This window comes from Verruconis gallopava (assembly GCF_000836295.1).
Source record: "Verruconis gallopava strain CBS 43764 unplaced genomic scaffold supercont1.25, whole genome shotgun sequence".
Classification (NCBI taxonomy): domain Eukaryota; kingdom Fungi; phylum Ascomycota; class Dothideomycetes; order Venturiales; family Sympoventuriaceae; genus Verruconis; species Verruconis gallopava.
Window position 1 is genome coordinate 15,887 of NW_015622161.1, and position 26,374 is coordinate 42,260.

The 26,374-nt window shown below is 50.3% G+C and overlaps 10 protein-coding genes across 11 annotated transcripts; 6 read left to right on the plus strand and 4 right to left on the minus strand.

Annotated features, from left to right (window-relative positions):
- Positions 1 to 162: 162 nt before the first annotated feature.
- Positions 163 to 2,100, plus strand: PV09_06820 (uncharacterized protein; the record flags this gene model as incomplete). Its single annotated transcript, XM_016360516.1, has 1 exon — positions 163 to 2,100. The coding sequence occupies one exon, from the start codon at positions 163 to 165 to the stop codon at positions 2,098 to 2,100; it is 1,938 nt and encodes a 645-aa protein (XP_016211502.1).
- Positions 2,101 to 2,396: 296 nt separating this feature from the next.
- PV09_06821 (uncharacterized protein) lies at positions 2,397 to 5,224 on the plus strand. The gene is made up of 2 exons (XM_016360517.1): positions 2,397 to 3,721; positions 3,774 to 5,224. The coding sequence occupies exons 1-2, from the start codon at positions 2,820 to 2,822 to the stop codon at positions 4,843 to 4,845; spliced, it is 1,974 nt and encodes a 657-aa protein (XP_016211503.1). The 5' UTR covers positions 2,397 to 2,819; the 3' UTR covers positions 4,846 to 5,224.
- PV09_06822 (uncharacterized protein) lies at positions 5,018 to 7,676 on the minus strand. Its single transcript, XM_016360518.1, has 4 exons — positions 7,368 to 7,676; positions 7,101 to 7,290; positions 5,700 to 7,049; positions 5,018 to 5,651 (listed from the first exon to the last, which is right to left on the minus strand). The coding sequence occupies exons 1-4, from the start codon at positions 7,625 to 7,627 to the stop codon at positions 5,253 to 5,255; spliced, it is 2,199 nt and encodes a 732-aa protein (XP_016211504.1). The 5' UTR covers positions 7,628 to 7,676; the 3' UTR covers positions 5,018 to 5,252.
- Positions 7,677 to 8,380: 704 nt separating this feature from the next.
- On the minus strand, positions 8,381 to 8,710 carry PV09_06823 (uncharacterized protein; the record flags this gene model as incomplete). The annotated part of the gene is made up of 1 exon (XM_016360519.1): positions 8,381 to 8,710. The coding sequence occupies one exon, from the start codon at positions 8,708 to 8,710 to the stop codon at positions 8,381 to 8,383; it is 330 nt and encodes a 109-aa protein (XP_016211505.1).
- A 33-nt stretch (positions 8,711 to 8,743) lies between these two features.
- On the minus strand, positions 8,744 to 11,954 carry PV09_06824 (uncharacterized protein; the record flags this gene model as incomplete). The annotated part of the gene is made up of 5 exons (XM_016360520.1): positions 8,744 to 8,918; positions 8,987 to 9,072; positions 9,147 to 11,414; positions 11,472 to 11,591; positions 11,649 to 11,954. The coding sequence occupies 5 exons, from the start codon at positions 11,952 to 11,954 to the stop codon at positions 8,744 to 8,746; spliced, it is 2,955 nt and encodes a 984-aa protein (XP_016211506.1).
- Positions 11,955 to 14,054: 2,100 nt separating this feature from the next.
- Positions 14,055 to 17,262, minus strand: PV09_06825. 2 transcript variants are annotated; one of them, XM_016360522.1, is made up of 4 exons: positions 16,446 to 17,262; positions 15,217 to 16,364; positions 14,803 to 15,169; positions 14,055 to 14,742 (listed from the first exon to the last, which is right to left on the minus strand). In XM_016360522.1, exons 2-4 carry the CDS (start codon positions 15,570 to 15,572, stop codon positions 14,269 to 14,271), a joined length of 1,197 nt encoding a protein of 398 aa, XP_016211508.1. In that variant the 5' UTR covers positions 15,573 to 16,364; positions 16,446 to 17,262; the 3' UTR covers positions 14,055 to 14,268. The 2 variants fall into 2 exon arrangements, with proteins under 2 accessions (XP_016211508.1, XP_016211507.1); XM_016360521.1 differs by having other exon boundaries at positions 15,217 to 17,262.
- Positions 17,196 to 18,281, plus strand: PV09_06826 (uncharacterized protein). The gene is made up of 4 exons (XM_016360523.1): positions 17,196 to 17,502; positions 17,598 to 17,705; positions 17,771 to 17,798; positions 17,853 to 18,281. Exons 1-4 carry the CDS (start codon positions 17,432 to 17,434, stop codon positions 17,880 to 17,882), a joined length of 237 nt encoding a protein of 78 aa, XP_016211509.1. The 5' UTR covers positions 17,196 to 17,431; the 3' UTR covers positions 17,883 to 18,281.
- Positions 18,282 to 18,433: 152 nt separating this feature from the next.
- On the plus strand, positions 18,434 to 21,418 carry PV09_06827 (uncharacterized protein; the record flags this gene model as incomplete). Its single annotated transcript, XM_016360524.1, has 5 exons — positions 18,434 to 18,553; positions 18,605 to 18,901; positions 18,952 to 19,560; positions 19,754 to 20,644; positions 20,690 to 21,418. 5 exons carry the CDS (start codon positions 18,434 to 18,436, stop codon positions 21,416 to 21,418), a joined length of 2,646 nt encoding a protein of 881 aa, XP_016211510.1.
- Positions 21,419 to 21,826: 408 nt separating this feature from the next.
- On the plus strand, positions 21,827 to 22,805 carry PV09_06828 (uncharacterized protein; the record flags this gene model as incomplete). Its single annotated transcript, XM_016360525.1, has 3 exons — positions 21,827 to 22,135; positions 22,188 to 22,582; positions 22,717 to 22,805. Exons 1-3 carry the CDS (start codon positions 21,900 to 21,902, stop codon positions 22,803 to 22,805), a joined length of 720 nt encoding a protein of 239 aa, XP_016211511.1. The 5' UTR covers positions 21,827 to 21,899.
- A 1,085-nt stretch (positions 22,806 to 23,890) lies between these two features.
- On the plus strand, positions 23,891 to 26,172 carry PV09_06829 (uncharacterized protein). The gene is made up of 3 exons (XM_016360526.1): positions 23,891 to 24,062; positions 24,124 to 25,495; positions 25,548 to 26,172. Exons 1-3 carry the CDS (start codon positions 24,050 to 24,052, stop codon positions 26,050 to 26,052), a joined length of 1,890 nt encoding a protein of 629 aa, XP_016211512.1. The 5' UTR covers positions 23,891 to 24,049; the 3' UTR covers positions 26,053 to 26,172.
- Positions 26,173 to 26,374: the final 202 nt, after the last annotated feature.

Consider the following 26,374-nt stretch of genomic DNA (forward strand, 5'->3'; position numbering starts at 1 on the left):
TTGGTGTTCTTTACTCTGAACGCAGTACGTGTGATTGCGCCATCAAGATCGGGGTAGAATCGAACAGACCGGGTGTTGAAGGCGACGCGACCATCTAGGATCGGAACTCTGGCATCTTTGCCCGTTGTAGCCAAGACCTCGTTTTGAGCGTGCCAAGGTCCAATGGATAGCTCCACGTCGGCAGCGGAGTTTTGGAAAGTCCTGGCTGGGGTTCCAGGATCGACGGACTTTCGATACAGCAGCCTGTCTAGCGATATGGCCAAAGAAGAGATCAGGATTCTGGACCTGCTCCCAGGGGACCCATCGTCACCAGTACGGTGTGGCGTTCGGCACATCGGTCTCACGGACCAGACGGAGAAATGGTTCGCGGTCTCTTACTGTTGGGACACTGAAAACCAATCTTTCCGCTTCATCGGGACGAAGACCATCTTCTGCGACGGCCAGCCGTTCCTCATCTCCGACAACTTGCACGACGCCCTCATCCGTCTTCGCGAGCTGGCAGACGGAGCCTCGCTACCGGTCTGGATCGACGCGATCTGCATAAATCAATCGGACTTGCGAGAGAAGAGTCGCCAGATCGCGCTGATGCGTCAGATATTTGCGGGAGCGCACAAGGTGTTCGTCTGGCTGGGTGCTGACACCGCAGACACAGCACTGGCGTTCGACTTTGTCCAGGAAATGCACGAGGCCGCCGCATGGCAGATTTCTCAGCACGGCAAGACGGACGATCGTCGGTTGAAAAACTTGAGCGCAGAGCAACGAGCTGCTCTTCGGATAGACAGAATTACCCCTGAAAAAGTCGAAGCGTTCTCAAACTTGCTGCGGCGCAAGTGGTGGAGACGAGTCTGGGTCATACAAGAATTCGCACTCGCTCGGGACGTAGAGTTCCTTTGCGGCCGCTTCTCCACAAGCGAGGCTCGGTTCTCTGCTGCGCTGCGCTCGTCTCATTCCCTTGGTCTATTGGGTGTGCTACCCTGTGCCCTTTACGACCAGCCCGTCATGCTACATGCTGTTCGGGAGGAGATGCAAAGAAACGAGAAGAAGCCTTTGTTTGACCTTTTGCGACGTTTCCGTCGATTTCAAGCTACGGATTTGAGAGACAAGGTGTTTGCAATATGCGCACTAGCAAACGATGTAGGAGAGAACCCCTCAGACCTTCACATACAGATCGACTATGAGGTCAAATATTTGGAACTTTTCAAGTCGATATCTCTCCAATTAGCCATTAGAGATATGAACCTGGACTTTCTTACCGCAGCAGGCTATTGGCTGAATTCATACGCAGGTCCGAGCTGGGTACCGGATTGGAAAGGGATTATTGACGCGGACAACGTCTTTTTGTCGTGGATATCAACCTTCACCCCCAGACCGCTAGATTTTGATCCCGATTTTAGGCAACCGGAAATGTGGTATCGAGCGTCAAAGGATTCCAAGTTGCGTCGAGGATTTAAGGAGAGCAACGATGTGTTGAAAGTTTATGGATATACCTTTGACCGAATATCACAGCTTGGGCCCGAACTGGAGACATCCGGGGCGCTGGAATCAAGCAGTTGGACCGGAGAGCTACCAATGTCAGAGAACATTGAGCACATGTGGCGCACGTTGGTGGAATGGGAGGCTATGGTCGAGGCAGCTTTTGCTCGGAGATACAAGGACGAAACGAGTCTCGACGTTTACTGGCAGGTGTTGGTTGGCGGTGTTCGCCCAGGAGATAGCAGGCAATTCAGGGATCTCCAGCAGAGCTTTGGAAGCTGGCGTCGGGAGATCCGTGGAGGCTTTGGCGGCACTCCAGGTTCGGATGCGGACCCTCGAGTGGACTTTCTGGAGCGTGCTGGAGGTGCATTTGGCAAACGACTTTTCATAACGAAGAAGGGCTACATTGGCCTAGGGCCCTCGGCGAGTCAAGTCGATGACAGAGTCGTCCTGTTAGAAGGCGGGAAAGTTCCTTTCGTGATGCGGAAGAGTCTCTTTCGGAGGATGAAGATTCCAGGCATGCCGAACAAGGCCCTGTGGCAACTGATTGGAACGGCATACGTTCACGGCTGCATGCTCGGGGAGGTTTACTCGAGCTACCGGTGCTCTAGCATGCTTATTGAATAAACGCATGAGCCGAGCGGAAGCAATGACGAGGTCGACGAGGGAGCGCAGGGCTGTGATGGCGCGCGGTTCAAAACGAGCTCGTGCGACGTGGCTGGACTGGGCGCCAGATCACGGCCCTCTGATAAGATTAGCCAGAGTGGCTTGCGGAATACGACATGAGCGCGGCAGAAGATGGAGATTGTCTCGGCAGGAATCCTGGGCTGGCAATTCTCCCGGACGAAGCTCACGTACGGTCCGACTGATTGGCGTCAGACTGCGGTTTGGCGTTGTCGAGCGATGATGTCAACCGGCGCTGCAGACGCCGGGGGAGCACACGTGCGACTGCGCATCACGGCAGAGACGCCGATACGGTGACGAATTGCATTTTTCGAGCAAAAAATCAAGGGCATCAGCCGGATCTCCATCGTCAAGCTTTGCCAAGCATCAGACAGTTCAGCTGGGCCTGACTCTTGGTAGTCTTGCTCGACGAGCGCGCCCTGTAAATTCGCGTACCGAGCTTAGCACTTCGTACCGCCCCCCTCTCCTCCGTGCTCAAGCCTCTCTTTTTCTCTCTTCCTTCCTCTGCCGATCGCCCGCTGTCATCGAGCCTTCGTTCTTCGCCTCCGCCCAGTTGTGTGCGCAACAGTGCAGTCGTGTTGCGCACAAGGACGCTTAGGGTTCGGAAAAGCAACGAGAGCGGGGCGCACCGCGCGCGCGAATCCTCTCGCACACGGACAGCTATGACGTCGAAGATAGAATCCGCCGCCTTGAGCGTCGCGCAAAAAGTCGAGGGGCACGACAGTAAGCAAGAAAAGAAGGACGAGAAGCTCGAGGAATTGAACGACACAGCGAGTGAGCAGAGCACCAGCACCAGCACCAGCACCAGCAAAGGTACCGACGCTGCCAACGACGCTGCCTTCGATGCTGGCGAGCGCAAATCGTCGGTCGACGATGAAGGTGGCAAAGATGGCGACGGGGAGAAAAAAGGTCCTAAAGGTGGCTTCGACGATACGCCAATACCTAAAGCCCCTCCAGGCTATACGCTGAAGTTCACCTTCCACCGGGCGACGAACCTACCCATGGCCGATATCAACACCCTCTCGTCGGACCCGTTTATCGTTGCGCAACTGTACACAGATTTGCAGCCACGGCACAAGGAGGACCCGCCTTTGCGACTGCGCACGCCGACCATGAGGCGAAACACAGAGCCGGTGTGGAACACGGAGTGGATCGTTGCCAACGTTCCTGCGTCTGGGTTCAAACTCAAATGTCGAATCTATGATGAGGATCCAGCTGATCATGACGATAGGCTGGGCAATGCCACAATCGTCGTCCAGGGAATTAACGATGAGTGGCCTGGCATCCAGGACCAAGGCTACAAGATAAAGAAGAGGATGGGGAGCAAGCGCGCGTACCTCATGCGTGGTCTAGCTGTCGCCCTCAGAAAGACGAAGCACATGTATGGCAGCCTGTTCCTCAGCGTGCAGGTGCTTGGTAAGACGGAAGGCGAGGGCGGCCGTTGTTACACGGTCGGGCCGATGTGGTATACGAAACACTACAGTCCAATGCTGGGTCGGATTGCGAACAGGAAAGAGCCGGACGATGACAGCCCTGGGGCCGAGCATAAAGCTCAGCGGTACAAGTAAAGCATTACCCGTTGCGCAAGTGCGCTGCCGATTTCTAACAGTTGCCAGCTTCCAAGCCAACCAGTTCCAAATGCAGGGGCCTGTGCCGGCCGAATTGTACCACCGCTTCGTCGAGTTCAAACCCTTTGTCAAGCGCATGTTCACATCCTCAGGCGTGGAGGGCTTTCTCCTTTCCAAGGCGTTGCATCACCAGCATGCACGCGTCTACAACTACGATCGCACGACCGAGTATGGCGTCTTCAAGGACGCGCCGTCGGAGGAATCCACGATCAAGTTCCTCGAACTCGTGCACTGGGCTCAAGGCGGCAGGATTTTCACGTACGTGCTCACGCTCGACGCGCTGTTCCGCTTCACGGAGACCGGGAAAGAGTTTGGCATCGACTTCTTGAGTAAGCATACCATGCACAGCGACGTGAACATCTACATCGCGTACAGCGGAGAGTTTTTCGTGCGTCGGCTCAAGCACAAGGACAGGCCCACGCCCGAAGAGCACCTGCACTCACCGGACTCGCAAAAGGACGGCAGACAGTCCTCCGAGCACAGCGCAAATTTGCCGCGGCAGTCTGCAGAAGATCAGACGATCGAACACCCGCCTCACCATTTGCGCGGCGAGCCTCCAAGGGACCCAAGGTACTACCAACTTGTGATCGACAACGATTCCGGCACATACAGGCCCAATGCAAAACTGCTTCCCATCCTGAAGGAGTATCTGCAGCGCCAGCTTCCCGGCATGCACATCGTCACCCTGGACTGCCAGCAGGACGCCGAACTCCAGCAGAAGATGAAGGCTGAGCAGCGCGAGACGAAAAAGGCAGAGGGCGACACGATACTGTACCGCCAAGCCTCCGACTCGAGCAGCATCAGCAGCAGCGACCTGAGCGACCTGGACGAAATGGAGGGCGCCGAAGCGAGAGAACGAGGCTCGTGGAAAGCAGTGGGCAAGGACGCCAAGTTGAAAGGCAAGGCGATGGGGAGAAGATGGAAAGGCTTCGTGCACGGAAGAGGTGGGGAAGATCCAGCGTCGAATGCGGACGGCGAGGATCAAGCCAAGGGCGCCCACGAGGGCATCCAAAAGCTGACTGTTGCCGATCAGGTCGAACAGCCGACGGTTGCCACCTGATCATTCTCGCCGAGTTATTGATGGGCGTTGTATGGTCTGACATCTTCATGTAGGCCTTGGGGAGGGCCCTCTTTGATCTTTTGTTTTTGTTTCTTGATACCATTTTCGTACCATCCTGTTGCCGCGTCGACATTAGCCATGCTTCGCGTGTTGCGTGCGTTGTGATGTCGGACGCTCGTAAAAACAATTAAATGCTGAGATCACTATGTGATCTCTTTAAGGAGGGCTTAAGATAATCTATACGAGGTTAAAGTTTGATTTTGCATCATCCGATTTCCTTTTAACTTTGTGACCCCTGTTGCAGTTTTGAACGATTTTCTATTTGTGCTATAGGCCCCAGTGCATGCTTCTCACCACCGAACTTTCAAAATAGATTAAGTCTGTAAACAAATCCATGTAGGTAGGATCTATTCAACAACCTCCTCTGTCTCCTCGATGACCTCCTCGACCACTTCTTCTATAACTTCCTGGCTCTCGCCCTCCTTTGGCTTCTCGCTGGCGATTCCGCCAATCTCCACGGCATCCTCCTTGAGCTCCTCCATGACTTGTGCGCGCCAAGCCTTCCACTCCTCAAGCAGCCGTCTACGATGCTCGACCACAGCTCGGTTGGCTGCATTCTTCTTGTTGAAGTCTTGCTCATCAAAGATCTTAGACCATTCACGAAGATTCTTGCGCACTTTCTTCTGTTCCTCCTTGGTAAGCAAGGTTGGAGGACGTGGGCGCCAAGAGAGTTGCTTGAAACGGTCAATGTGCTCCTCCCGTAGGGAGGTTCCCTTGAAATCGTACAGATGATAACCATTTTCGGCCTGGGAAGATATTAGTAAATTAGAGGAAAGTGTTCATGAATACCTTACCTGGTGCTTCCAGAACGAAGCAACACTGGCAACATATCGACCGGTTGGATCCCACTCCAAATCGGTGATACCGTAATGTTCTGCCGTATTCATGAGCATCAAATTTGCCGTAAGGTCCTTATATGCTTCATCTTTTTCTCCCTCGTAATCCAGATCCCAAAAATCGAGCTCGAAGTTCTGCTGCGAGTGAACCGTGGCCACGACCACAAATCTGCCCTTTGGTGACCAGTAAATCGCATTGCTGTTCTTCTTGTCAAAAGTGCGAATGTGTTTGAAGTTACCAACGGTATTCCCTTTGGCCTTCTCGGGGCAGAAGAAAGAGACTGATGTCTTCGGAGGCACGGCCGCGCCACCTGCAGGGAGTTCTCCAGCTGTAATCAGCACGAAACGATCGCCCTTGGGTTCCCAGGCAAAGTTGATCACCGTGTCTTTAATTGAGTCTACAACTTCGACAGGGATATTCTTTTCCTGCAGCCTAAAGATTTCGAGGTTTGTGGCGAGCGATTTCTTTGACTTGGAGTGCCTATCGACTTTGACGCAGAGATACTGGCCCTCGCTCTGCCAATGCAGCTTCGCGTCAGAAACGTTAAACAGATTCCTGGTCCGGACAATTTCCTTTGAGGGGATGCTCATCAGGCCGACTTTTGCGGGATTGCTGCCGATTTCAGGGGTCCAGTAGCAGAACAGTTGCTCGTACGTCTTCACGCCATCACGCTTGACCGTTGTGGGACACCAATCGAAGTCTTGAATACCATCGATCTTAATGGAGTGTTTGTCCAATAGCCTCATGCTAGGTAGCTCATAGACAGAAATCGACTGCCCTGGCGTCATACGCGCAACGTAGTGGTCGTCGGCAGACCATTTGAAAGCTGGCCATTGCAGTTTCTTCTTGATAGGCTGACCAGCCTCATCCTCAGCTACAGTCGGCATATCTAGAGTCTTGAATGAGCGCAAAGGCTTTCCGGTAGCAATATCCCAGATGATGTAGTTATTGCCGTCATCATCGGGTGACAGTACGGGATGATTTTCGTCAACGGAGATCGGTCTGTGTGACCATGTGCAGACATACTTCTCGTTCGGGGAAAAGTCGACAAGGTTGCAGCCCGGATGCGCGAAACGTTTTTGCCTACTCCAGCTTTTACCACCCCATAATTGTATGCCCTGCGCGTGCATGGAGAGTAGATATGTGCCTAGAGGCGACCACTGCACAAACATTTCAGTCCAGTGCTGTCTATCAACTATCATCTCCGGCGGGTCCGCTCCTTCATTCCAGAAGACTCCAACGTTGTTATCGCGAAACATAACGAATTGATCGCGGCATTCGGGGTCCGCAAGCCACCATCGCAGATGCTAGATTATATCAGCGTCCAAGTATCTGATTACCTGTGGCTGACAACATACCTCCTTCTCCTCGAACTCGGGAATATGTGGCTCCACATAGTTCTCATCGATCTTTCCCTCCCGCCCATAGCGATCAATGTCGGTGAGCTTGTTCACCATGATCGTGTGCTTCTTGTCAAGTGGAGTGCGATCAAACTGCTTCACCACTGCCGCCGCTTCTTTTGGAGTGTTAAATTCGATGAAGGCAAAGCTGATTTTCACCCGTCTATCAGTACTTCTCCCCAACGAAATTGTAGTCCATGAATGCACAGGAGATCTGATACTCACCCTTCGGTGACTCCATTATCACCCATTGGCATGAACACCCCATCTTCCTTTGCCTTCCCTGCGCTTCTCAATTTCTTGAGCACGAAGTTCTTCAATCTTTCCACGTTCTCCTGCGGCACTCGCGGTAGTCCATCGATTACCACGAATGTATCGAAACCTTCGTCCAGTTTAATGTCATACTGTTCTCGCAGATCGCTGTAATCAATCTCGTCTTCATCAAATTCCTCCTCGGGAGGAAGTTGTGCGAAGGAAGGAGCCATTTTTCCTATATGGTTAACTCACACCGCGAACGGCTGAATTTGACGTTTGTAATATTTGCGGTGTATTTTTGGTGGGGCGGAAGCCATAATGGCCTAATGCATGCCTTGCGGCCTTGTCATATTTTTCACCTTCCACGCACCCCACCAGTGCCACAGCTGTCCCAGAAACAACATCTGCACACCGATCGATTGGAATTACAGGTTGAAAATAATACATGTTGGTAGCTTAGAGTTCACACTTGCTATTAACGGTGCAGCTAACTCTCAGAAGCGTAAAATAAGTTGACTCCTGACTAGATGAATCATTTAGTGTAAAGTATGAATATCGTGAGATGACCTGTCGCTAAAACTCCAATGCTAGAACGCTAGGACGAAGAGAGACGATTGCCATATCCTTCGTGAACTCATGTCTCATACAACTTCAACCCTGCAGTAAGCCTGTGACCCTATGAACCTTCCTGTGAGTAATTCAAGAGCATAAATCTATGTCCCTACGCCCATGCTTTATCATGCTTGTAATGCGAGAATCTCTTTGAAATGATGCCTAATTCCTCCTTGTATCTCCTCCAGTAGTTATGGCAGAGACTCCTTGAGCCATAGAGGGGAGTGGACTCCGTCCTGTTGGTTGATTGACAGCTGCACGCTGTTGGCTCAGAATATTACTTTGGAAAGGAGGCAGTGTTGTGGGAGCTGCTCTGGCCTCCAGTTGTTGATTCGTGCCTGAACCCCGGTCACTGCTCGTTCGATTCAGAGTTAGTGGTTGTTCGGCATCTGCAGTAGTAGCCGATAATGGCGAGTTCCGAGTAGTAGATGCTGCTGATCTTTCGGGGCCAGGCCGTCCCATATTGGCCGCCAGGCGTTGTTCGATACGTTGTTGAACAGCCGCGTTAACTCGTGATATCTGTACTGGAGATGAAATTTGCTGAGCCAGTTCTTGCATCCGTCTTTGTACAAGTTCGGTGGCACGTCTAACCCGCTCATCTTCTGACAGTGTGCCTGGGCCGGAGACAGAGTATCTAGGAATAGTAGCAACAGTCGGAGGTTGCTGATACTGAGGTGACATTGCCACTTCTCGTTGGACATGGAGGCGTCTGAAGGATGGTTGTTGTCTCAAGTTCATGCGGGAGGCTTGAGGTCGCATCTGAGGTGAGTCTTGATCATGTTCGGGTTGTGGAACTTGTTGTGGAACTTGTTGTGGAACTTGTTGTGGAACTTGTTGTGATTGGCCACGCATGATGCGCACGGAAGGTTGTCCACGTAAAGTATGGGTTGATCCCTCTCGTCGAAGTCTCTGAGACGATTGTCGGTGTCTGACACCATTGAAGAATGGATTTGATGGATGCCAGGCCCGCGCTGTACCTAGACCAACGCTCGGCGGCCCTAGCTGAGGTGGCGCGAAGGGGGAGCGAGTCAATGACCCTCGACGGCTCCCAGCTGAAGGTGGTCTATTGGTGCTTGAAGGCGGTCTGTTCACCACCGAAGGAGGACGTTGGATAGCGTGTCCATTTCTGGAACTTACTCGACTCGCAGGACGCTCAATGATCTCATTCACTTGAGGAAAGCGTGGAGACTGAATAGGATTGCCTTGTACCACTTGGCGTGGTTGCTGGGTGGAGGAAATATTTGTCATATTAGTTGCATTGTGCATAGCTCGGAGATATGGTGCGTTGGACTGTCCCCGCGACTCAACTGCGTGGTTGGTCGTGTTTGCTGATCGAGGTGGCATCTCATTGTTGCGCGGATTGTTGGTATCTACCGCGCCACGGAATCTTGTTGGAGCGCCTATTATTGAGGGCCCACTGATGGATGAACGTGGAGAATTCGTAATTCTATCGCCAACTTGTCGTCCAGAAACAGGGGGGGCAGAGATATTGGACTGAGCTGCATCCGGCGGAGGCCGAAAGCGCGTTGGACTGTATAGATGCTGGCTGTTGCGTGTTGCGGAGGTTGGGCTGGAGAGCACGCCATTTGGGATGGCATTTGCACTATTTCTATTTCTGTTTGCCGTCCTGGGTCTAGCAATCGGTGTACGAGCAATTGCTCGAAGATGTTCAAACTCGGCGTAAACATGGCCTTCTGGCTCCGTCGTTTGCATTTCAGTTTGATGTTGCGCAAAAAGCATGCTCACGCGGGGGTCATAGTCTCTTCTCCTTCGACGTAGACCGCCACGTCGACTGATGTGTGGTGATATTTCAGTATCACCGCTGTCCGTATCTTCTGTGTCAATAGTACGACTTGACGTGGGACTAGTGTTCGTTGCCGATTGTTGTCCTGCATTTCGAAGTCTAGTGCGTGACGGGCGGGGTTGTAGTGCTGGAGAGGTGTTGTTGTGCTGTGTATCCGATTCACCATCTGCATCGTTATCTTCATAATGAACCACCGAAACGATCGAGCTGCGTCTGCGTATGCCACGAGATCCGAGTGGGAAGGGTGAGGTCCTGGACGCGGGTCTTGGAGGTGCCGAAGGTCTATCTGCAGTAGGCGTTAGAGAACCGGTGTCCCGTAATCGTTCAACTGGATGTGCAAGCGGCTCCCACCCAACTTCTGTCCTGCCACCGTCGCTCATCTCATCCTCCCCATCACCTAGTTGCGGTGTTCCGAGGGGGCGGTAGCCACCCCAGGGGTCACCATTGTCCTCATCGTCGGCAATTGAATTTCCAAGAGCCCGCGGCCGCACATTTCGAACTGGCCCATCTTCACTCAAACCTCTTCGCCTTCTGCGATTAACGGGTGCGACAGGCCCTTCATCGTCCTCATCCTCTGCCGCAGCCGACGCAGAGGAAGTTGATTCCGTTGAAGGCGACTCAGAGATGACTCGCCGACGTCTACTGGATTGAGACGCTTGTAGTTGCGGTCTATCTGGTGAACGTCGGCGAGTGTTACTTGTCGCTCCAGTTGTAGTGGACTGTGTTTGCTGAATATGTCGCCTTCCAGGAACAACAGGTCCCTCATCTTCTTCCACGTCATCTTCCTCTTCGACAATGCTTTGTGAGAATTGCGAATCCGAAGCAGACGTGCTCTCGCGTGAAAACCCACTTGCTTCCTCATCGTCAACGACGAAACCGTTCATGGACGAATCTTCATCCTCCTCCTCATCTTCCTCTTCCAAAGTTCCCATTTCCGACTCGTGTACACTGGCGGAGTAGCGACTTCGGCTACCTGCAGCACTATGTGACGCAAGTCGCCGTCTGCGCGGGGTGTATCCACCCAGCATGCGCTGAATAGCAAATGGCTGACCCCAGCTTATATCTTCAGTGTATTCGTCATAGTCCTGCCAGGTGCCTTCTTCGTCGTCATCGTCCAAATAATCATCTTCGGGGTCATATTCTTCGTCAATGACAATATCATGACCGCCCATCATGCTTGGGTGCTCTGAAGCGATATCACTGAATTCCCAATCGCCGTTGCCGCCCTCGTCAATGGGAAGCCCGCAGCGATTACACATGCCGTCTTCGAGTTCCCAAGTACAAAAGGGACATCGATCAACGTTGTCTTCCGCGTCCCGAATTGGATGCAAGCGTGGCCTTCGTTTTCGGAAGAAGCCGCGCCAAAGACCACTGCCGCCAGGAGTTTTGTTGTCCCTGTCCTTTTGGACGATGTCGGCATGTTCCTTCTGCCACGTTTTATGATCGTCCATGCTTTCTCCAGCAGGCAAAAGCTCCTGGCATGAAATGATCGCGTGTGTCATCTCTCGAACGGTGTAGGCAGGTGCAGGGGGACTGGACAACTTGCCTCGACATTCCGGACAGGTTGGAATTTGGTTTGGTTGGAAAGATTTGCAGAAGCACTGTATGAATTAGATATCCATGAACAAAAAGAGATAGGCAAGGTATTCTTAACTTACGACATAGCAGTAGGTGTGACCGCACGTTGTGGTGTATGGTTCATAGAGCAGACCATAGCATATCTTGCAGGTAAGGATGGACCGAATGGCATCAATCTTAGCTTGAAGCAACTTCAGGAGCTGCACGTTGTCAGTTCAATCAATACTCCGTATTCTTCTAACTCCTGGCCGGCGTACCTCTTCTTTCACGTTCGAAAGGGGGGGTGGTACATCCGGCGTCTTCGAGGGACGAGATGTTAGGCTGTCACGGCTGCCGCGCGACGACCTGGCGTTCTCAAAGCTTTTGGAAGAAGTCATGGCCTTTGCACTAAGTTGACTGGCCGAAGGCTGCTTTTGGGCTACATGAGAACTGCCAGGACGGCTGGACGGCACAGTAGGAGACGGCTGCGTAGCCTGGGGTGAAGGGGAACTTCGTGTCGGTGGTGTTGCCGTGCGGCGGGAATTTTCCGCAGCACCAGCAATTCCTTGCGAGGATGAACTCATGGCTAACGCATTGAAAATTCAGTCGTATGATGAGGACGAACGGGCGGTGAATTCGGTCATGATGTGATGTGGGTGAGATGTGAAAAGCACGCGAGGTTTGCAAGGCCAAGGCATGGGCTGAAGGTTTGATGTGGGATGTTCCCGTAGAGTGGGGACTGTCCCAAAGCCAATCGCATCGAGCGGACAACGATACTTCGAATAACACAACACGTCTCAGCGAATCGTTCGAAAATTTATTCATTGTCGTCTCATGCCGTCCTGCGATTGGCTATGTCTCTGGCAAAAATTCATGTGTTGAGCACTCTCATCACATCTAAAGAGCAACAGCGGCTTGCTCCCAAACTTCGATCCGTCAGCACAGATACAGTACGGCGAGGAATCACGTTCGTTGGCTGTCTCCGCGTAGCCGGCTGCGATAGCCGATGCATCTTCGTGTAAAGATTTCAAGGAGCCAAGATGTTATTGGTGCGTTTGCTCGACAGTTCGTGATCACGCACTTGCGCCTTGCGACCTTGGCTCGCGAGAACGACTTAAGCCACTGCTGCGGAACAGACCTGGCTGTCAGCGATTTGTGGACGGCGGGCCGGGAATACAAAAATATAAGAGAACGTCGTACATGGCAGACAAAGAGGCATTCTTGTGGCTCGGCGCAGTCCTCAACCAGATCCTTTACACCGGGCTTGTGAGATGAACACCGAGGTTATTCCTGCACTGTCGAGAACGCAGCAGTACTTTCGACATATGCTGTGCCTGTGATCCAGCAAGAGTGTAAATTGGCGACCTCAGACGCACGTCACGTGCCGTTTGTCATGTCTGTGTTCTTGTCTTCCCATCATGATGTCGACAGCCAAAAAAACCTTGCAGGGAGATAGTCGACTTCATATTCGTCGCGAGATCTAAGATCGGATTGATATGTGAGGCATTCAAATTACAGTCTACGATGTTCCCACAGTATCACGAATTGGTGTGTTTCGACTTTCGGGACACGGGCTCAAAGCACATTTGAATAGACTGTTTAGTTCATTCACATCCCCCCATTTCATTGTCTATTTCTAGATTAACGTTGTATGTCTCGAAGCCAGTTTGCACAAATGTGGTCGTGATGCACATAGCCTATTTTCATCTAATGGAGGGATGATTTGTTCTTGGGATGAACTTTCTACGTCGAGGTATCATCCTTACCGGCACGATGCATTACCTGCACTACAGTCTTTGTGACGATTTGAAGCGGATTCGCGTTCATGTGGCCCTTGGCACGGACGCGATATCCAGTTTATGAGTGAATATGCCCGTGGGACGAGGATAAGTGACGTCTTCGTGTATCCAAAATGTCGAGTTATTCTAGGAAATGAAGGGATGTGACTCTCTCTCACTCTCTAAACGCGAATCGAAAATCTTCAGAAGCTCGAAGACTTTCAACTTACCAGGCCGATACCAAACCCGCAAACCCTTCCGGATCTAGGCACGCTCTCAAGCATACAAACGGTCATTAGCCCGGAATTTAGCTCTTAATCTAGCTTCGCGTCGTAAGGAATGAGGCTTCGAACATGAGCTTTCCGATCGTCACTGATTCCAGGTAGCTTTCGATCCTTTGCGTCCGTATGACCAAATTAGTAGAAATCATACGCAGACACATCTCCATAAGTAGGATCACTGATCTACTTCTGCCTTCGTTCTTCGGTGAGCAAAAATGGGACAGGAGCCATTCAGAGCGTTGGATTAAAATGCTGGGATAAGGAGCCCGGCTTTTAAAATGAAGATCCATATCCTGCAACGGATTAGCTTGGAATCGAGGTGTTTGATTTCAACCCAGGACCACAATTCCTATTTGGCTCAAGGACATAGCGACATACGGCTGCCTTCTCCAAGTAGCCTTGTTTCGCCATTCCGCCGATCTAATCCTTGTTAACCTTTGTCTCTAATTGCTGCGAACAGCAGGTATGATATACGATAAGAGCTAACGAGATGGCCAATATGGGTTGAATTGTCTTGTCGCGATGTCATCTTTGTCGTTTGATCGTGACGGATACTATTCAGATACTAACAGTGCTCAGAACTACTCGGCTCGCATATCGGAGGGAGTGAACAAAAAAAACTATACTAAGACAAGATATATTGTGATTGGACCTAGCGAGAAGCCAAACCAGCCTCCCGGATTGGATTGATTAGAAATAGGTAAAATTAGAGGTTGTGCCATTCTATGATACACCAAAACACCATGCGAGAACAACCGAGACGTACGTGAAACACTTCTCATGTAAAACCCCGCGAAAAGCATAATATCTTTGGTCATACTGCCTATTCAGAACATGGTCTAGTCTACTCGAGGTCGTTTCGAGGGAGTCCCTCCCTCGAGATAACTCAACCCTCCCGGCGTGGCGTCCTCAGAGGGCGCGTCGTCTGGGACATGTTCTTTAGGTAGTAAGCCCTTGATAACGTCATTGTAGGGCACGATCTCACGGGTCATGTGAGCGATGAAATTTTGCTGTTCATTCAGGAACGAGAGTAATTGAGTAACATCGGTTTTCTTCCCAGCGCGGTGCTCAGTACGAAGTTTCTTCAGTTGAGCTTGGAACCGATCCACAAGCATTTCCAGTCGGTACTCAGAAAATTCGTAGTACAAAGTGGACAAGTCGGAGATAGGACGCACAGTATTAAGAACGGTATCATCGCGAAGCATTGACGACCTAGGCCGGAATGAAGTGACAGCAGTAATTCTCTCTGTGGCACCAAGGGCACGAAGTGCCTGGTGCGTTATGTATCGCCCTTGCAGGACCACAGCGCATCCCTACCAGAAGTGAGCCTCAAAATCAAAAGAACAACAGAACTTAGGAAACTGATGACCTACCATGGATGGACCACGAACACGCTCAATCTCGCCATTACCCTTTAGGATGGCGGTTTCGCCGCCTATCATATTGGTGCAGTCACTGAGCATGAGGACACAGACAAATGGATAGCTATCTTTATGCCACCCGACAATTGGTTTTTCGTCCTCATGTGGGCAACCGCCAATGCCCTCGTCTTCTGCATGAGCGCGTTTCTTGCTCTCAAGCTCATCGAGTTCGAGCTGAACTTGTGCGGTACTCTTAGTGGACAAGTTGATGTGAGCAATCTCGTAATCACCCCAAGGCACAAGATCAACGCCAGCAACCTTTGAGATGGCCGCCAAAGTGTCCGGATGTGTCCATGCATCATAGGTAAAAGGCGCATATCTGGAACTGGTTAGTTGCATGACTCAAGGTCATAATTCTAGACTTACTTGGGAACATAGCCTCGAAGCTGACAGGGCGCAATATTGCTTTGGAACATATTCTCTGGATGATTATCCCGAACATCAAAAACTTCGCGGCGCATTTGCATGACCGCGTCGTGTGAAAATAGCTGGAATGGCTTTGACACTGCCACAGGAGAAATGCCAACATCTTTGGAGTAACCAATATCTTCCATCATAACCACCTCGGGCATTTCGAATATGAGATGTTTTGATGCGTCGAAATCCTCTTTGACTGTCATCTTGGTTTTAAAAGAAGATGGTGTCGACAGGTCGGCTTGACATGTTGTGTTATCAAGTGCCATCAACATCGAGGATTGAAATGGATTAAGGACCTCTGTCATCGCGTAAATCCAAGAAATACAAGACTGAATACAGCCGTTACTAGTATAACAGCGCAGAACTGTTATTTGTTATCGTTGAGGTCAGTTTGAAGTAGGTACAGCGATGGCTTTAGATCATTCGTGGGTATTAAGCACACTATTGAAATATAGAGGTATCACTTGTGAAGAGGGAGGAGATCTTTGGAATCCAACTAAACTCGGCTTAGCGGTGAACCGATTTGAGTTTCTAATAATGATCTGTGGAGTGCCAATGTCTGAAAGTGTTGATACTAGCTATCTGAAATGATAGTAGAGCCCAAGAACTTGACCATATGCCGTTGAGAAACCATTCTTATAGACGGGTATAGCCGCTGGAGCACATGAAAGCCACACTAGTTAAAACGGCGATCATGTTGCAATCTCTGTGTTCCATGCGGCGAGACCGTCAATCGGTGAAGATGCCGCAAGCGCGCTGTGAGCTGTCCGCACTAATCGATTCAGGCATAACTGTTGAGCAGGACTCGTTTGCTAAATTCACTAATGACTCCCATTCAAACTTCTGTGGAGAAGCTCTGGAGCCACGATCCTGGAACTATTCGTTCGCGATTTTGATCCATGATCATTAGTTTCTCTTATCACACGCCTGTCGGGCCGTGCGCCACATTTCATTGGTAGCGTCGGTCATGTGTATTGTCCAGCCCAAAACTCATGGCAACACATGGCAAGAAACAGCTTGCGTAGCGTTGAAATTATTTTGGGAAAACCGTTCCATTGATATTCTCGTCGCAGTCGTGAGGCCTTGGCAAAGAGAGACTGCACACGCATCAGCCCCAGTTTCTCGTATACTCCCAAAGTATGCGCATTGCAGAGTTGTGGATTACTGCAGTGTCTCACGTCTTCCTGAATTGTATGATTGAGAAATATAATGGCTTTTCACCAATACCAGAGCTAGTTATCCGATTTTGAAAGTCGCTAAGTACTGCGGAAAGTAACGAGAGCGGAGTCTCGTTTGGAGGTAGATTCCTAGCTTAGTCAATAGATCGGTCAGGAGAGCTAAGCACACCTGACTTGTCCAGTGGTCAAGCGTCCAATGAAAATGCAGAGCTAAGAGATGTAAATTGCTGACTGGCTCAAGGAGAAACAAGGTGTGGAGGGGCATATTGTATCAAAAGTGGAGGCTCTAGGGAAGCTGTGGCGGATGATGGAAAGAATGCCCAAATCGGGCGCAGAGGGATCGCTTTCAGCTGGGTGTTTTCCGGGGTACTTTATCGTTTCTCATCGTGAGAACTGTGACACTCGCCCTTGTAGACGCACTATGAAGCTGATACCGTGTCGAAGCGTGCTTTACAGCAACACTGGACCGACTTGATTTCGGTAACGTAATAGTTGTGGCCGACGACTCGGAATGTTATCGGCTGACTCCCCTCATCACGAGCTGGATGTCGAACTTTTGTGACTGGGCGTAGGGGTCTCCAGCACCTTGGACGGGTTTGAGACATCTATAAAGCGGCCTGATCTGTTGAAAGACTCCTTGCTTATCTCGCCCGGAAGAGGAATTTGTGGTGTCGAAGCAGACATCTGTTGCTTGAAGCCAATCGTGACTTGGGGCTAGCGACAACATGGCAGGTGTGGAATTTTAGAGCTCACGATCGTTCATTGGCACGTTCATGAGCAAGGCCGGCTTCGGAAGAAGCTCGACGGAGGCCGTGAATCAAGGTTGGTGATAGCTTTGACCGACGTGAGCGCTTCTGGACGACTTTATCGATAGCTTCAGATGGGACTAGGCCCAATTGGTCCGGCGAAGATCGCTCCAGTCGGACGACCACTTGACAGTTCCTCAGCGTGTTGTGCTGCATCCTTGTACGTGCTCTATCATCGCGATGGCCTCAGAGAGTGTCAATGGTGATAATGGTTCGCCGTGGACCGATGAGAAGAAGGTACAATTCGAGAGGTGAGTATGTTTCGGCATCAATCCGACTTTCCGAACTCTACCCAAAGCCTATATCTAGAACAAGTTTTTCTCCTGCAGTGTCTGACTTCACGCAGTAAACCACATAGCAAGTACTACGATCCATGCCAAGAAGCAGCCTCAAGAAGCTTGAAGTGTCTTCAAAGAAATGCTGGAGACAAGAACATGTGCGAGGACTATTTCGAGTAATTTCTCTCCGCATTGCACATCTCGTTTCTAGCCCCAGAAGTCTAACCACCTTTTGATACAGTGCGTATCGTGCATGTAAAAAGGAATGGGTAAGTACAAGTCATCGTCAAAAACTGGATGCTTTTACTAACCGGCTTCACCAGCTAAGGAAGAAAAGAGGTTTCGGACCATGATATCCAATTCAAATCTGCCTCGACGTTGTCCATACGACCCACAAACATCGTTATAGAACGTTCAAACATGACGGATAAATCGAAGAGGCGAACATTTTGCCACGAGGCTGAGCGTTCAATATGCGAAGCTCCTAGCGAGAGCGAATCTAAGCTTTTGCTATTTCGCGTGATTGGCAATCACCACAGGTGAAAAACGCGGTGATAATGGACAGGAAGGACATCCTGCAAGCTGCATGGCTTGCACGAATTGAAAAAAGGAAACACTGGGGAAGGATGTTAGGCTTGCAGTGAATCTGTGTCACAATGCACAGCAGTAAAGAAAAGCCAGATGCATTCGTAGTGGTGTTGAAAATAGCAATTAGATAGCCTTGTCGCAATGCAGTTCTATCTCCGCTTCAATGCACCTTCGCTGCGAATCCAGCATTTGTTGTTCTCTCGGTACGGTGCAACCGCGGACTTTGTGCCAAGACTGTGCCTTCAGTCATTGGCTAGCCTTTTCAAGCTGTAGATCGTCCTTGATTTTCGACACGAATAATTATTCCTCGCCCGCAATGCCATCCAAAATCGAGGTTTTCGACAACCTCGTCGAAAGCTACTCCAGAACTCCGGAGCAGGGGCTGAAATATTGCAAGAAAAAATTGCAGAGAGATCCAAGCAACATCATACACCTCGTACATTGTGTCTTCACGTGTGATGGTAATCAGCAGACTAACCCGTCGTAGCTTGCGCAGGCCTCATTTCTACGGGACATAGGGCGTCCTCAAGATGCTCTCGCCAGTTGCGACGCTATCAAACCATCGCCGAAGGACCCTCTGGAGCCGGGTCTTATCATCTCGTTGCAAAATATCGTGAGAGATTGCCAAGAAGAACTCGGGAATTTTACAGGCGTCGGCGGCGCGAGACTGTCGTCTTTATGGAAAGACGCACTCGACCAATGTCCAAAGCAGTGGCTGAAAGACCTTCGGGGTGAGATGCTGTCGTCTGCTTTGAGAAATGGCTACTGGGATATTGCCCAGCAAGTCAGTCGACCTTCACGTGCTGATCAAGACTGACCACTAATCTGTGCCAGCTTTTTGCCCGTTTGCAAAGAGAACTACCACAAAATTCAAAATATCACTTTGCATGGATTGCACTCTGTCAGATCCAAGCGGACAAGCTCCCTAAAGATGATAAGATGGGCCAGAGTTTGAAGTTGCTTGCCAGCAGGAGCCTCAGAGCAATTGTTGATAATACCGCGGCCAGAAAAGACACGATCAAGAAACTCACAGCGCCTGCAGATCTACGCCTGCTATGCCAGGTTTACTCTTGCCAAGGGCTTTTCGAGGATCTGCTTGACGTACTCAACCATCCGGAGATGGGGATCACGTCTCACGTTGGAAAGCATGACGTTGAATTTGTGCTCATCAAAATGGATGTGCTTTGTAAACTTAAGCGGTGGCGCGAGCTTGAAGATTTCTGTATGGAAGGTCTTGAAAAACTCTGCTCGCACTACGAAGCTGCCGGAAAGATCACGCAAGATGTGCCGAATCATCTTGCATGGGCCGTCTCGTGGCAACCCTGGAAAACGGCTTTGAATGCAATTGTCGAGGATGGGTCCTCGGGTTCGCCAGAGGATATATTCAATCTAGCTCAAAAGTACTTAACCATGGACCCGCATCACCGTAACGCGGGAAATGCGGTGTTACTGTACACATCCCTTTTCAAGAAAGCTCAGTTGCTCTCTGCCTGCAAGGCATTTTTTGAAGCGCAATGCAGTAGAGTGTCATGCTTTGATGATTTGCGACGAATGGTCGAAGGATTAGAAAATGAGGAGAAGGAAAGTGGATAAACATCCTCAGTTTCTACAACCAGGACTAACGAGATTACTGCAGATGGCGTTTTGTGACTATTTATCAAAAGTTGGATCATCGAAGCCCGAGGGTGGCGAGGACGAAAGAGTCTTGCTGCGTCGCGTCACATCAATGATCAACTCCCTCAAACTTCGCTATCTGCTATATATTTCCCAGCTGGGAGAAGGCAGAGAGACTGAAGTCATTGGCTTCATAGCAGACTGTCTCAATGTCTACCAGACCATGGCTGAAAAGCAGGACGGGCCTAGTGACGATGCTTGCATCCTCGCGATAGCTGGATTGATGAAACTGGGCTACACGATCTCGAACACATACAATCTTCAAGCCGGATGCTTAGCACAACTCCTTCGCGACAACTCACAATACAACTTTAACGCGACGCTTTTACAACTCCTCAATGCCCGAACTCTCGGCCTGGGTTCAATTGCGATTGCCGCATTCCGTGACCTCAGCCTGCGCGAAGTTCAATACGACACACTTGGCCATCTGCTTTATACACGTATTTCAACCCTCCATCCATTTCCCGTCTCGTCATCGGATGTGAAGGCATGGGAAGATAGGTACAAAGATCCAAAAGCGAGCATTCGATTTTCACTGTTGTGGCCTAGATCTGCTACCGATGCAACACTGACTACTTTGACTAAAGACCTTGATAGCGTCTTCTTCGATAAATTCAACGAGTTCATTGCTTTCAATGCACGGATCACGAATTCGTACAGCACCACGATGTCAGGGCTCGAGTTGAAGCGTATAAAGCGCTTAACGGACGATCTGCCATTGTCGACCGAGATTCCAAAATCATACTCATTTGCATTCTCTGACAATAGGGATTTTGCACCAATTGTTGATTTCGAATCATCGAAATCTTCTTTGTCTTCCAAAACAATTGCTACTGGGGGCTTCAAACCTGGGGTATGTGACAGATTTTCTAAGTGGATTTCACTGACTCGAAAATAGACATACTGGGCCGTACGGATGCAGGTCAATGAGATAATATCTGTGCTTCTGGGATTGAAGTCGAGCGCCATCAGCGACAAACAGAGCGAGATCATCGATCAACTTCTGAAGTATCTGGACGAGCATGCCAGCTCTCAGGAGTCCGAGCTGACCGAGGACGAGAGAGAAATTTCGCAGAAGTGGAATAAACTTTTGTCCGTCGCTTTCTGGCTAGTCCTTGGACCTCAGAACTCTCACGCATCTCGAAACATCGCAAAAGACTTAGCAGCATTGACGGAATGCTTACAGGCTGCCTCCCTAGCAATGCAAACACAGGGCATGAATGTCAGCCATGACGATGGACTTGAATTCACGCACTTCAACGAGTTTGAATGTTGGTACCTGCACCTCGAATTTGCAAAAGCATGTACCTTGTTCGCTGTCTCCGCGGCGGCGTTGGTGAAGCAAAAAGGCCATCACGCCCAGAGTGCTATCTCCATGAAGGTCGTAGACGGAATTAGAAGCAGCGCGAGAGCGCTTGGCGAGGCTGTCCAGAAACAGGCAAGAAGTCTGCAGAAAGTATTAAAGACGGACGGTGGACAAAAAGTGCTAGACATCATTAAAGGTGGAGGTCTTGGAAGCGTCATCGAAAGGCTAACAGGGGGCGAGCAACTGCGAAGATATGTAGATGATATGGTTGCCAGTGCCGTCGAAGGACTTGACGGTGTGCTTAAGGTCAAATTTGGGTGATGTAAACAGAAATCAAACATCCTTGCTTTACACCCATGAGATCGGCTTCATAGCCCTAAATGACTGACCTCAGCGAAGCACCCATGCCGCCGCCGCAATCAAACTAGCTGTTCCAGTCGCCAATCCCGCGACACGTGCAGCGCTGTTTCGTCCAGCCGTTGAACAACGCCACCCAACCCAGCGGGCTCTTTCATGCTGCGGCCACGAGATCTTCTGGACCAGTGGCATAAGAGACCACGCCCCCACGACGTCCTACCACGTCTTTCAATTGCTTCATAAACCCCCCTGTAGCAATTGGCCATGCATGGTGGTTCGGACTGAGAGACTCGATAAGGAAGTCATTACTTGATGTGCGCAACGGTAGACGTACTCAAAGTCATGCACGCAGGCAGAGTTCCGGACGTATATAATCATACAAGGTCTCTGTCGAAGCAGTCTAACGGGTTGGAACCACCACTCATTCGTCCGACGCTTCACGACGATGCTGCTCTCGCTTGCTCGCTTTGTGACAATAGCGGCGCTGTGTCTGTTCACGTCAGCTGCGCCGCATCGATTGCATCGCCGCTACGAGGTCATCGACCATGACGCAGTGGTTGGATTCGCACAAGCTGTGCCAGACGGCACGATCGGGGACTTGTACCTTAAATACAAGCCGTATCTCTACGTTGCGAATGGCTGCGTTCCATTTCCGGCCGTAGATGCCGATGGCAATGTTTCGTCAGTCCTCAAACCCAACGCCTTTACGGACGTCCGCTGACTGAACTGATAGCGGAGGACTCAACCCCAGCGGCGGCTCGTCCTCGGGATGCAGCAGCTCGACAGGTCAGGTGTATGTGCGAGGTGAGACATACAATGGCTACTTCGCTATCATGTATGCCTGGTTCTTCCCGAAAGACGAGCCTTCACCAGGAATAGGACATCGCTACGACTGGGAGAACATAGTCGTGTGGCTATCGAGCGAGTCCACCGATGCCACACTTCTTGGTGTAGCCGTGTCACAGCACAGCGGGTATTCCACCTCGACCAGCCCACATCTAGATGGCAGTGAACCCACGATCGAGTACGAAAGTATCTGGCCACTAGATCACGCGCTTTATTTCACGTCCACCGTAGGCGGTCAGCAGCCGATGATCGCGTGGGAGAACCTTACGGATGCCGCCAGAAGTGAGTAGCTTTTTGCTTTCCATGCTTTCATCATCATCAGTACAGGATCACGCGCGTGCAGTGTGCCTTCCAGCAGCCTCCGCAGCCTTTGTTCGCATTCTTCAGAAGTTTCGCAATGTTAATTTTGACACCAGGCACGTTGAACACGTACGACTTTGGGGCCGCGAATTGCAAGGTCAACGATAACCATTTCGAAAGCGAACTGGCAAAGGCCACGCTCTAAGCTTGACGAGACTTTTCACGGCTGTTGTATCAGAGTCCATGGGCTCACGAAGATGATATGGATAAACGAGTTCTGGAGGAAATCAACCACAGTTTAGTACTAGTAATGCATAATTTTCATCGTGAATTACCTTCTCGTTTCTCCTTTTTCACAACTATCTCGCGTAGATTGAAGCCTAGCTATTTTGCTATTCAAACCCCACTCATCTTGAGCATTAGTACAATCACACGTCTGGCGATTGCATAATTCAATTAATGCTACTCACTTTGTAGAAAGTTCTATATGTATACTAGTACTCTTCTAGCATTGTGATGATTCCTAACGATTGCAAGGCGGGGAATTTCTGCTTCCTGGACGGATAGTAGGGACTTGAGATGATAAATCACAGCGCGTGCCAGAGCTATCTTTTGATATGGTTATCTTCACAAGAAACGAGAATTGTTTGTCACCGGGGGCTTTGAAAGCAAGAAAATACCCCTTCCAGAGAGGCGGAGAAAGAGGATAATGTTCAATTCACGCTGATGAGCACTACTTCAAGTCATAAAAGAGATGGAGAAGAGATTGTAGATGTCTTCGCGAAGGTCATGCAGACGTTGCCATTTCAGTATCTTGGTGCTGTGCCCGGAATTGGTGGTATCATTGCTAACCAAAGTCCTATATTCAAAGCAATAACATATTGTTAATAGCATCTTGTGCGATGCGAAGATTCCATTGTCATTGGTGCCGTAGATGCATGGCAAAGAGGTAGAATGTGGAGATTGGCTCCTATCGCTCGTCGTTTTGGTGGATGGTACAACTAGTTCCACGTGATTCGGCAAAGCGGGTTTGGCTGCATAGTGATCAAGTATGCTCTAGGCCTTCGATCGCATCATATAAAACCCCTGAAGAACATCTCGGAAGTGTCGTCGTTCCTCCGTCGCCAGTGTACTGCTCTTCATGTACGATCCAATCGCTTCGGCAGCCCTCTGGTGGCCTCCGCACTCCTTGGCAAATGATCCGCCCCAATCCTGCAGCGGATCCACCGCGCTACCCCGCGTAAAGTGCTTTGGTCAGCCTCGGTTTTGCCTGGTGGAAACAGTCCGCGAAAGCTGAGTCGGCTATGTCAGCGTCAAATGACATTGCTGAAGCAACAAAGGTTAGAGTTAAATACTGTGTATTGTCCTGCATGCAGTTTTAATCGAAGCTTTTGGCTCCCCGGGAGGTAGAACACTGCGTACTTCGTGCCGTGAGGTCCAAGAACGAATATGCCCCTACCAAGTGAGAAATCTGTTCTGGAGAAGATCTTGAAATTCCAAGTCAGCTAATACGAGACTACCAGTTTTCCCACTCGCGGCTGCTGCTGCAGGCACTACAGCTGTGGCAGCATACCTCAACGCCAAATACCACCTCACTCATGACGCAAGCTTGATCCTAAACGGCATTTCCACGGCACGCTTCGTCGCCAAAGCTGAGGCCGAAAAGCGCCTAACGAATTTCCATGTTCTAAGAGACCAGTGTCTCAAAAACCGACCCAACCAGCTTTTTGTCATGTATGAAGGTAGACAGTATACGTATGGCGAGTTCTTCAAGCTAGTCACTCGAGTCGGTAATTGGCTGATGAAAGAGCTTGGTATCAAGGAAGGCGAGATTGTCGCACTGGACGGTACCAACTCTCCCGAATACCTGGTCTTCTGGTGGGCATTGGAGGGCATCGGGGCTATACCAAGCTTCTTAAACAACAACTTGACGGGCAATGCTTTGCTGCATTGCGTGAAACTCATTGATAGCCGATACCTGCTTGCAGACAAGCAGGATGCCGGCGTTGTTGAGCCGTGTATAGACGAGCTAGCTCAAGCTGGGGTCAAGACAATATACTACGACCGGGCGTTCGTGGAGTCGTTGATGGACGACACCCCCTTGCCCTCGGACGAGAAACTCAAGAATCGTGGTTTCCAGTCGATTGCATATATTATGTACACATCCGGTAGCACAGGTCTGCCCAAAGGCGTGACGATGAAGCAAGGGCGCATCCTAGCAACTGGATATACCATGGCGAAATATCTGAAACTAAAACCGACCGACCGCTTCTACACATGCATGCCGTTGTACCACGGGGCAGCCCATGGACTTTGCGTGGCCCCAGTCATTCATTCGGGGTGCACGCTTGTGCTCGGTAGAAAATTCTCACACAAAAGGTTCTGGCCAGAGGTTAGAGAAAGTAAAGCGAACATCATCCAGTACGTCGGCGAGCTTTGTCGATATCTTGTAAATGCACCACCTAGTCCAGACGACAAAAATCACAGTGTATATATGGCGTGGGGAAATGGCATGCGCCCTGATGTTTGGAGAGTCTTTCGTGAGCGCTTCGGCATACCGGTTATCAACGAGCTGTACGCAGCAACCGATGGAATGGGTTCCGCATTGAATTGGAACGAAGGTCCCTTCACGGAGTTCGCTATTGCGAAAAGAGGAGCTCTTTGGAACTTGTTGATGGGAAAGAATGAGGTCAGAGTGAAGATCGATCCAGAAACGGAAGATATTTTACGCGATGAGAATGGCTGGGTGGTGCCTGTCGGCACGAATGAGCCCGGAGAAGTTATACATAGGATTGTGGATCCATCGGCTCCGAGGGACGGATGGAATGGATATTGGAAGAACACTGGAGCTGAGAACAAGCGCTATCTCAGGGATGCCTTCAAGAAGGGTGACATGTAAGTCAGGAACGTCTGATAGACGGATTCAAGAGGCTGACGATGCACGCAGGTGGTTCAGATCGGGCGACATGCATCGCATGGACGAAGATGGACGCGTTTACTTTGTCGATCGTCTAGGAGACACCTTCCGCTGGAAGAGTGAGAACGTATCCACGAATGAAGTGAGTGACGTCCTCGGTAGCCATCCTCAGATTGCCGAAGCAAACGTATACGGCGTTGCTGTGCCGAAAGCGGACGGTCGTTGTGGAATGGCAGCCATTGTGTTGGCGGAGGGTGTGACTCTAGAGCAATTTGATCGAAAGTCCGTTGCTCAACACGTGCTAAGCGCACTGCCACGCTATGCCGTACCTTATTTCATCCGTGTGACCCCTCAATTGGATTATACTGGCACTTTGAAGATGCAAAAGGGTAGACTCAAGAGAGAAGGAATAGATCCAAAAGTTATTGCTGAGACGGGTGATACGTTGTACTGGCTGCCAATTGATGGCAAGGAATATGTACCATTTACAGAGAAAGATTACGAAGCACTCAAGTCCGGCAGTGTAAGGTTATAGGCCTTAGAATCTAATGTAACGTCGCTCACTTTGACGAACATCGACTTGTCTGCAAGTGCAAAATATAATTAAGCCTAACAGATAGGCTGCTGGTCGAAGGCACCGGAATGAAGATATTTGTAGTGGATTGAAATATACAAGAGGGCAGCTTTAATTGAGCACTGGGATGTGTGTTTCCAACATAACGTTCTCATCGGCCTCGTGACAAGACCAGGAGTGTTTAGATCGGGACGCTCGGCAAATCTTCGGAAGCTTGGTGGTCTAGCGTACTTCGATCCTGACTTTTCTGGGAAAAAAAAGTTTCTGAGTCTGAACTCAAGAT

Bases quoted from the DNA above. Each gene is read 5' to 3' on its own strand.
- PV09_06821 (XM_016360517.1), top strand. From the start codon at position 2,820: ATGACGTCGAAGATAGAATCCGCCGCCTTGAGCGTCGCGCAAAAAGTC. The intron at 3,722-3,773 runs GTAAAGCATTAC...AACAGTTGCCAG, and splicing joins CATAAAGCTCAGCGGTACAA to CTTCCAAGCCAACCAGTTCC.
- PV09_06822 (XM_016360518.1), bottom strand. From the start codon at position 7,627: ATGGCTCCTTCCTTCGCACAACTTCCTCCCGAGGAGGAATTTGATGAA. The intron at 7,291-7,367 runs GTGAGTATCAGA...GGTGAAAATCAG, and splicing joins GATAATGGAGTCACCGAAGG to CTTTGCCTTCATCGAATTTA. The intron at 7,050-7,100 runs GTATGTTGTCAG...GATATAATCTAG, and splicing joins CCGAGTTCGAGGAGAAGGAG to CATCTGCGATGGTGGCTTGC.
- PV09_06825 (XM_016360522.1), bottom strand. From the start codon at position 15,572: ATGACAGAGGTCCTTAATCCATTTCAATCCTCGATGTTGATGGCACTT. The intron at 15,170-15,216 runs GTAAGTCTAGAA...AACCAGTTCCAG, and splicing joins CTTCGAGGCTATGTTCCCAA to ATATGCGCCTTTTACCTATG. The intron at 14,743-14,802 runs GTAGGTCATCAG...CACTTCTGGTAG, and splicing joins GTGTTCGTGGTCCATCCATG to GGATGCGCTGTGGTCCTGCA.
- PV09_06826 (XM_016360523.1), top strand. From the start codon at position 17,432: ATGGCCTCAGAGAGTGTCAATGGTGATAATGGTTCGCCGTGGACCGAT. The intron at 17,706-17,770 runs GTAATTTCTCTC...CTTTTGATACAG, and splicing joins ATGTGCGAGGACTATTTCGA to TGCGTATCGTGCATGTAAAA. The intron at 17,799-17,852 runs GTAAGTACAAGT...CGGCTTCACCAG, and splicing joins GTGCATGTAAAAAGGAATGG to CTAAGGAAGAAAAGAGGTTT.
- PV09_06829 (XM_016360526.1), top strand. The intron at 25,496-25,547 runs GTAAGTCAGGAA...CGATGCACGCAG, and splicing joins GCCTTCAAGAAGGGTGACAT to GTGGTTCAGATCGGGCGACA.